The sequence below is a fragment of the Atta colombica genome, unplaced genomic scaffold (genome assembly GCF_001594045.1).
Source record: "Atta colombica isolate Treedump-2 unplaced genomic scaffold, Acol1.0 scaffold205, whole genome shotgun sequence".
NCBI lineage: Eukaryota > Metazoa > Arthropoda > Insecta > Hymenoptera > Formicidae > Atta > Atta colombica.
The window spans coordinates 275197-285234 of NW_017259300.1; the positions used below are offsets into that span (position 1 = coordinate 275197).

The window sequence follows — 10038 nt, forward strand, 5'->3', positions numbered from 1 at the left end:
ATTTCATCATATAATTTTATAAATGTTTTTATATCAAGACTGTTAATTAACATGTTATTGACCAAGCGTTTTATGTAAGAACTGATGTTTGTGGCTAGCAGCCACTTTGCACATAAACTAATTCGATTAAATGAAAATTATAATATATTTATAATATGCGAAAAATCAGAAAAAAATAAGTTGCGGCAGAAAATAAAAAATAAATCATTAATTCTATAATAAAAACTTTATTAATTTTAAGAGCTTTAACAACTTTGTGATGATTTATATTCATGCTTTCAAAACTGATATGTCTTTTGTTGCTCGAACGTTATTATCGGGTAACGAGTTCACTCGTGTTTAGGAAAGCATAAATATAAATCATCGTGCGAAGTTATTACAGATTTCAAAATTAATAAAGTTTTCATTATAGCATTTGTGTATTTATTTTTCAGCTTTGTTTTTTTTTAATAATTTTTTTGTGTCTCGATCAACAATATATTAATAATAAATATAATAATTGATATTACAAAAATATGATAATTTTCCAATATTAAGTATAATATTAAGTATTTGAATATTAAATTAAATAATTTTATTATTTATATTAAAAATGCTTAAATAATGTAAATTTGAATTATAATTAAAATTAATTTATCCAGTGCAAAAATATTAAAGTTTAAATTTATAAAAGTTTCACACGAAAAGAAATTTTTGAATAATTTGTATTTTGGTTGTTTTTAACTACAATGAGACTTTATTCATTTTCTCCAGCTATTTATTGGAAATTTAATTCAAATACATAATTAAAAAATCACGTATAATAAATGAAAGTATTATAATAAATATAAATCTCATTTATTCTCTCGCGCATTGTAATTGACTAAAATTAATTACAGACTTCATACATTAACAATAATTAAATTTTATAATTCCGGTTCAATACTTTCCAATTAGCATAAAACATATCTATGTGATTCATGAATAAACGGATTAACGGGATGGTATTTTATTGCCGTATAGAGATTAATACATGCTATCTCGGATCTTTTTATACATTTTGTAATAAAAGGAATATATAGCCCGTAATACATTTTAAATAAGCTCTCAAGATATATTAAGACGTTGTGAGAAACTCAAATTCATTTCGCTGAAGGAAACGAGTTACGAGACTTGTTTGATTGTTTCAATGTTGAATATTGATTCGAGATATGGCGATACGTGACCGGCGATACGATTGATTTTCAAGTAGTAGTAACTTTGTTCAAATCGGTAACCTTCTGTGATATAGATGAAAGAAAACTCTCGTATATCGTTTTCTTTCACGTGCAGGCGTTGTTCTCAAGAAAGAGTAAGTAAGCACGTGCGAGTGTGAAATTAATTACAAATAGTAGGCGTGTTTAAGTAGCTCACCTTCAGCCCGCAAGCTCCTTATTTGCGTTTCGAGTGGTCGGAAAGCGTTCAGCGGCAAGTTCTCCAAGTAATTCCTACTCAAGTCAAGTAGACGTAACTTCTTCAAGGGTCTAAATGCCTCGCTGGAGATGGCGTTTATCCAGTTACCATAAAGATGCAGCTCCACTAGGCTAATTAAATTCTTGAACGTCACTTTGCCGACAATGCCGATCTGATTGTAAGACAGGTCCAGTATTTGAAGAGACTTGAGATCCTCCGGGAATTCTTCCAGCTCTTTTAGACGGTTATGCGTTAAATTGAGTATCCGTAAATGCTCCATGCCCTGGAGCCGTTCTTTCGGTAAGATTTCCAAGCTATTCATGCCGAGATGAAGAGTGAGCAAATTCGGAAGGCTGCGAAATGCACCTGGTGATACTCGCAAGATGCAATTCTGACTCAGATAAAGATGCAACAACGCGGGAAAAGCCTCGAAATCTTGCGAAGTTACTATGCTCAGATTGGTGCCGGATATATGTACTTCCTGAAGAATAGGATACATCGCCTCCGATGGCAGATCATGAATTCTGTTTAGAGGATTTCGCGTAAGATTTAACCAGGTTAGACCGGGAAGATTCTGACCCGAGAGAGCCACCGCGGGTATCTGTCGGAATTTATTTTCTGACAAGTCCACTCTGCGCAACAAGGACGAATGCGCGAAGAAGTTCGCCGGTAGAGCGTTCAAATTGTTGTGGCTGAGATCTACGGATATCAAACGCGATAGATTAGCCATCGCGAAACCAGACATCGTTTCAATCTTATTGTGGCTCAAATCCAACTCTCTCAGATGCTTCAAGCTGGCGAAACTGGCCACGTCGACATTGAGAATTTCGTTGGTTGATAATGTGAGAATCTCGAGATTGAGGGCGCTCGCGAGCGCCGAGTATGGAATATCCTGAAATCGATTATGATTCAGATGTATCTCCCGCAGTGATAGTAATCTATCGAAAATACCTGGCGGCAGAGCACGCAGATGATTATGGTTCAAGTGTAAACGTGCCAGATTTCGATTCAGCACGAAGATGGTCTCCGGCAATTGACTTATTTGCGAGCTGTCCAGGAATAGCTCTTGCAGAGACGGCAATCCATTGAAACAGTGCTCCGTGATCTGACTGAAATTGTTGCCGGACGCTGCGAGTGTTCGAAGACCAGGGACGTGCAGACGCAGCAGTGCTGTCGCTGTGAGGAGATTGTCGTCTAAATTAAGATCGAACAAATTGTTGAGTCCACGAAAAGCACCGTTTTCTATTATGGTTATTGAGCAGTTTTTTAAATTCAACGTTTTAATTGGCAAATCTTCTTGAAAAATCCCATCTTGTAAAACGGTGAGATAATTATTCGCCAGGTCCAATACTCTCAGCTTTTTAAGGGCCGTTAATGCGTAAGGATCGAGTCTTCTCAAGCCGTTGTCCTGTAAATACAGTTCCTCAAGTTCGTGCAGCTCCGAAAATGTCCTTGCTGTTACATGACTCAGCTTATTCATGCTGAGCTCGAGAAATTTTAAAGCTTGCATCGGCTGAAAAGCGCCATCTTCGATCCTGGATATGGAATTGTTCGTCAGATAAAGACGTTCCACTAAAAGGAGATCTCTGAAGAGAGGAGCTTGCAGGTGTGTCAGTTTGTTGTGACCTAGCCACATAATTCTGACAGACGCTTGGCCGCGCAGAGAGTCATTGTGTAAAATGGCCAAGCCGTTGCTATCCAGTTGAATAGACACCAAAGAGCTTCCGCCGGAAGACGATTCCAAGGCGGACAGCTGAAAGACATCGCCGAGCATGGTCAACTGATTGCCCTGCAGATTAACGTGCTGGAGACTATTCAGCGTCCTCAACGCGCCCGTCTCCATAGAGGTAATGGCGTTGTTTTGCAAATGCAACTCGAGGAGCGCCGGAAGTGGCGTGAAAACGCCACGTTTTACTTCCGTTATATGATTATCCTGCAGCCGCAGCTCGCGCAATTGATGCAGCTTAAGAAATGTGCCCGGCTGTAACTCGCGGATCTTGTTACCATCCAGGGAAAGCGATGAGAGGTTTTCGCAATGCTCCAGGAATTCCCGCGGCACTTTCTCGATGTAGTTGTTACTCAGATGCAATTGCGCCAACTGCGTGAGACTCGTGAGACCCTTGGCGTCTATTCTACGGATGGCGTTTTGCTGGAGATACACCACTGCGAGGCTGACGCTGCCGGCGAACGCATCTCCCGGGATCTCCAGGATATTGTTTTCCGCCAGATAAAGTTCCCTCAATTCGGGTAGTCGCGCGAACACACCGCCGATATAGTGAATGTGGTTATGACTGAGTTCGATCGTGCGCAGACGTTCGTTCCCCTTGAATGTCGCCACGTCGAGGAAGACTATTTTGTTGTGGCTCAAATCGATCGACTCTAGATCCTTCAGCGATGCGAAAGCATCCTTGTGTATGCTCTCAATGGAGTTGTAGTAAAGGGATAGGGTGTGAAGGATGGGACAAGGTCTGAAGCAGTCCTCGGCCAGTTTCTCGAAATTGTTGCTGCTCAAATCGAGAATCAGCAGAGAGCTGAGAAGACTGTAACCGTCATCGGGCAGCTCCGATATTTCGTTCCACGCCAGCCTGAGTGAAGCTAAGCTCTCGAGTCTTCTCAAGGGTGCCATAGGAAATAGTTTCAACTTGTTTTCAGCTAAATCCAGATCACTAAGACTGTCCTCGAGACCCGCAAATGCGTATTCAGAAATTTTCGATATTTGATTTCCTTTCAGAGTTAGCTTCATTAACTTCAAGCCATAAAAACAGTAGGACGAGAGATCTTGTATCAAATTTGTCTCAAGATCCAAGGCAGCTAGCTTTCGTAGATCAGCCAATGATTTTTGAGGCACGTGGGGCAAACGACCGGAAACCAGTGCCAAAGATTCCAGGCTATCTTTCAAATTCGTGAAAGCGCCCTCGCTTACTTCCCGCAAAGATGAATGTGATATTTGAAGATGTCTGATTTGTGAGCCAGGCGGGAAGGCACCCACTTTTAGTTCTTCGATGCTTTTGTCAAGCTCGTAAACACTCAACGATTGTACCATCGTGCCCGCGCCTGGAAACGATCGTAAAAAGCATGGCTATTAATTTCATTGAATCGCGATAGCATAAACTTCGAATTTGACAGCATTGGCTGATTGCACGTTTCATTAGTTTTATGGAACGCATTACAGAAAATGGTTTTCTTCCATCGCATCAATTTTACATTGAAACTACATAGAAATATAAGAAAGTATACACGTACTGATAGTTGAGCATTAAATGAGATGTGACGAATAAATTTAAGCAGAGTACTTAATTGATAAAGCTTTGTTATTAAATATTATTTAATCGCGTTTAAACAATCTAAAGAAAAATAATCATTACAATTATTATAATCACAGTAACATACATTAATATTTATAATTCAAAATTTTAAATATGTTATAATCTTGTTCTTATCTTATGTTATAAATGTTTTTATTGAAATACTTATTTCGGAATTCGAAAGTATTGTATATACAATGATTTCTGGGATTTACATTTCAAACAATGTGTTTCTTCATAAAATTATAAAAATATTTTATATATGTGCAATAAAAGTCACATTTCATTTCTTAATTATGTCATTAAGAAGTCTTGTTTTTGTTCTCTTAAACATTTAACTTACCACTGGTACTTAGTACGCCTTGCAGCGTAGTTCTTAGAGTCTCTTCCGTAGCGCCAGCACATTCCAGAAAGAGACCGTCTTCAAAGTTATAGCAGGGACAGCCTGTTATTATTTCCGGCGGCGGACATTCGGCTATCTGAGCGACAACTTTAAATGTAATAAAATTCTGAATCAACAGAATCTGAAGAACCATCCTTGGTATCCGCCGCCGATCTACAGCGTACGGGTAATTTACCCGTCGTTGCGGATTTCGCGTCATCGTATCGTCACATCCGTAATCCCGTTTTTCGCCTGACAGACCACAAGAAGCTTTCTGGAACACAAAAATCACAGAAAAGAAACTGAAATTAAATCTGCAAAATTACATCCAATGATGAAATAATATGCAATTAGAATTCGCAGTGTGATAAAAAGTTACAGTAATATGTTAATTTTTTTTCAATTATTTTAGATGCTAAACCAATTCTCTTTGAACTAATCAAAGTTATATTTTTTAACGAATTGTAATTTTTTCATTTCTATATGTTCATACAAAATAATGATTTAAATTTTTATTATGTTTGTAAAAATTTTTCTTGACAAATATTTACAACTGCCTTTGCCATGAGAAATTTTTGTTGAATAAATCTACGGATATAGTTGAACTTTGCCTAGTAGACACTATGCAACGCGTGGAGCATGTTTACGAAAAAGTATGGCCAAGCTCTCAGAATTGTGCGAATAGCTTCCTTGAATAACAAAGAGTGCACGTCTTGCTAAGAGGAGGTGAATACGAATACACAAGGATATAAAAATTATTTCGTGTGAGAAAAATTGTGTTATCTTAGTTTCTTGAGACAGTTGTTTTCAGTAATAAAGGAAAATATCTTTGTTTTGTGTGTGTGTGTGTGTGTGTGTGTGTGTGTGTGTGTGTGTGTGTAAAATAGTTTTAAATAATATATTTATAAAAATTTATATCAAATATTTTCATATTATAAATAATTTAGATTTAGAAGCTAATTAAGATATTATTCTTTATTAAAATATTGACTTCTTTGGCGATTTTTCATCATGACAATTTAAAAATAAATAAAATTAAAAAATTGGATTTAGTAATTTTTTAAGAATGTTTATGATAACGAATGTTGTTGAATGTGATAGTTTTTGTAACAAGTTTCGACAATTGAAATAAATGCTGTCATACTATAATAATAATATAATATAGTGAACTTAGTTTTACTTATTTTTTTAAATAAAAAAGAGAAAATATAAACAATGTAGAATAAATTTATTTACAAAAGACAAGTTTTTATTTTTTTTTTTAACACATATTTTCCATTCTGCAAGAGTATTATTAGTAATCATAAGATATTTTTTTCTCTCTCTTCTTTGCTCTCTTTCCACAACAAAAATTATTTTTTATATAAAAAATTTTTTATATAAAAGGCAATTATTAGAGCTACAAAGAATTTCTTTATAGTTTCGTTGTTCAATCAAAAAATTTCATCTCTAACAATTTTTTTTTCCATTATCTGTTATTTATTTTTATATCATCATATACTAATAGCATCCATTACAGATGATTAAATTGGGAACCAAAACTGGAATCTTTCCCTTGCCAGATTATTTTTATTATTAAGTATCCAAATCTCATAACGCTTGTATTTTCATTTATATATATTTTAACGACAACTCTATACATGTATGATTCATACAAGTTTTGAAAAGGATTATCTTTCTTACAGTTGAGACTGTAAGAAAGAAATAGAATAATCAGTACTCGTAATAATATATTTTACATTTTATATAATGTTACTCTTTTTATAAGTGTAATAAATGCACATAAAATTTCTTAAAAATAAAATCATATATCTATAATATATACGTTTCTTTTTACATAAATTGACTTCTTTTATTATTTTGTATATAAAAATATTGAAATAAGCTCATTGAAAAATCAATAATTTATAAGATATTTTATTTAGACTTTACTTCACGTAGAAACTATTGTAGACAACGTTAGCAACTTTTTCGACTATATCCAAAGTTTTACGTTGTAGAAAAAGTTTCGTACACAGAACTGCTGTTACTGAATATAACATGACACGAAGTTGCACACACAAAGACAATGTTCTTAATTTGATAGTACCTGTCAAGGGAATATTATTCAAATAAACCGGCGACATCAACAGTTGTTGACGATGCTAATGAGTTTCTCAATTAAATAACATTTGATTTGAGTATATAGAAAATATACAATGGAAACTATTCGAAAATATGTCATTTATAAGGTGACACACTTTCTATTTAGTAGAAAATCATGAAATTTTCTAAATATCATATTGATAAATACATCTTTAAGAGATGTCATGGCCTTTTTTACATCATTTCGTAAATTGGAAATATAATATATCGGAACTACACTGTTATTACATTGATCGTAAAAGTATTATAACAAATAAGCTTTCCTTCTAATATAGCAAACTTCAAAGCTGATATGTTATGCAGAAAGGACGAACAGTCATAAAGCTTTTTACGCGTAATCGAGCGGCGGCAATAGCCGATTCAGAAATCTGTATCACAAAGACGGCGTCTAGACTAAATCGATTTTTCGTGAGCATCAAGCCGCGATATCGCACCATTCACGCCCAACTAAATCCACGAATGCTTCTTCCTTCTGACCCGGCTGGAGGATCGTGGTGCGAAAAGCCTCAATAGAGGCACACCATTCTCATCTACATTCACATCTGTGCGCTTCCGCGGAACGTCAATGAACATCATCTTTACGATCGAACCGAAAACATACAACGAGAGACGTTCCATCGGTCGTACGTGCTAAAGGCTTTAAAACTCGAATCCAGTAAGATGCGCCAGAAAGCATTCGAAAGAGATCACTAAAGAGGTTTCTCGTAAAATATGATTAACTAAGTCTTAAAAGAGTTGGACGTGCGCGTGCTATATGCAGTAGATCCGGATCTACTGGGAAATATTTTAGGAAGTTCTTTTACGAGTTTGAAAGACATTTATCGTCAGTAATATTTTCAGTTTCAAGCATAGAATTTCTTGGCAAATAAAATATCTGTCAAAATGACAGAAGCAAACAAATAGCAATTCCACTAATATACATACATAATAAGTACACGACACCTATGCGCAAAGAGAGAAGATTAAATGAGTCTGCAACTTGAAGGGTAATAGTATCGGATCTTCTTCTCATTCTGTTTACCAGTGAGCGAGTCAACGTACTCCGATTATTTCGCAGCGAGCGATTAAGGGCGGATTCACTTGGAATTCAAGAAACGTTTTCAATTTGAACATTAATCTTCGTACAGAAACGTCGGTTCAGCGTTATATCGGAATCCCAGCTGCAGCTATCCTTCCTTAAGTATTTCGATCGAGTGGCTGGGCAAACTCAGTGGTTCCGGTTTATATCTTTCCGGTTTCTATTCGCCCTACTGATCCCGAGGAATATGTTGTTCATAGGGCATATGTTGCATTCCTGGCACGATCGCCATAAACGTTCCGTGCTCCAGGAATCTGGTGTACGACGCGTCATTAGTAAACTAAGATATCGCGATCGTGAAGCTTCTCGATTTGAATTATTGACATGTAATATTGATAAAATTAAATCATACGATGGCAAATGAATGAAATGTGTGTGATCAATAACGTGGTGGCAAATTGCTTTTGCGCATTTATAAAAACGAATGCATTTCCTTTATGACTGCTTTTAACCTTCCGAAGCTGACGATGAATCTATTGGATCACTCAATTCGATTTTTTTATGTTGTATTATTGTTATTATTATTATTATTGTTGCAACATTATTGTTATTAAAATGAATTTAATATTTATTCCTTTTTATGCGAGTTGTCATTTTGGTTCTTTGAAATTAATGAATACCTTTTAGTCAACATAAATTAAATGGACCTCTCACAGACTCAGCGTTAATAATTGTATTACAGATTTTGCGTCAGCTAGAGAATTAATGACATTAAATATGTTTGACATAAAATAATTATTTTCTGATATTTGTCTCCATTTCGTAGTTATCTTTATTACGTACATTTTTCCGATATTTATCTCTATATTTGTAGTTGTTTCTATTACGTAGATTCTTATATCTATTTAAAACTATTTTATATCTATTTTTTATTTTGTTCAAATAAATGCAAGAGAAGAAGACGGAGAGAATTCAAGCCATACATTCAATATCTATTTATTGATGAGCAAATTTAAGGATAAAGAATCTCAATGTGCGTGAAGGAGGAATTGATCTACTCGCATGAATGACTCAAAGCACGCTCTTTTCAAGCCGACACGACAGAGGATTATAACTCGCAAAGAGAAGAAGATAGTTGAGAATTCAGTAGAAAATGCGCTTTACGAGATATACATCGTTTCGATCCAAGTGTACGGTTATATGTGTACGTATTCCTTGAGAGCGTACTCAGCGCTTCATGCAACACCGGCGGTAATAAAGCGCGAAAACGTTTCTCCGTTGCTTCATGGCGCTGTTTTAACGCGATGAAAACAGTCAGCGCACTTCAGCACGAGGAAAAACGAACGTGTCTCTTTCAGCACGTCCATTTCCTCGTCAGAACCTCTCGCCTTGCCCCAAAGAAGTTTCAGCAATGGAATTAAAAGGTTTACGTGAAACTAAAAACGTTCTTCTTGTTTTCTCGATTCTTTGTCGAATTATTTGCTATTCTACTCTGTTATGTTTTTGCATCAATGTACAGATATCTGTTGAAAGAAGAATGACACAAGTAAAAAAATTAGCATTTTTGAGATAATAAAAGAAAATCGACCTTAAAAATTAATATACTTTTATGGAAAAACGATTTTTCACAAACAATATTTGTAGCTTTTCTAACGAGTTTTTACTCGATAATTCAAACTATCAGGTCAATTAACGAGGAAGATGGGTATTAGTTTCTTTGAATTCTAAATTAATATATATATATATATATATATATA

General features: G+C 35.3%; 1 protein-coding gene across 1 annotated transcript in view; it reads right to left on the bottom strand.

Moving 5' to 3' along the window:
- LOC108687390 (chaoptin-like) overlaps window positions 1-10038 on the bottom strand; it is a 100227-nt gene that overhangs the window by 3854 nt on the left and 86335 nt on the right. The window contains exons 2-3 of the mRNA XM_018193122.1: window positions 5080-5392; window positions 1393-4485 (exon numbers count right to left, since the gene is read on the bottom strand). Coding sequence (XP_018048611.1) covers window positions 1393-4485; window positions 5080-5338 — 3352 coding nt within the window. The 5' untranslated portion in view covers window positions 5339-5392. The remainder of the gene's footprint in view (window positions 1-1392; window positions 4486-5079; window positions 5393-10038) is intronic.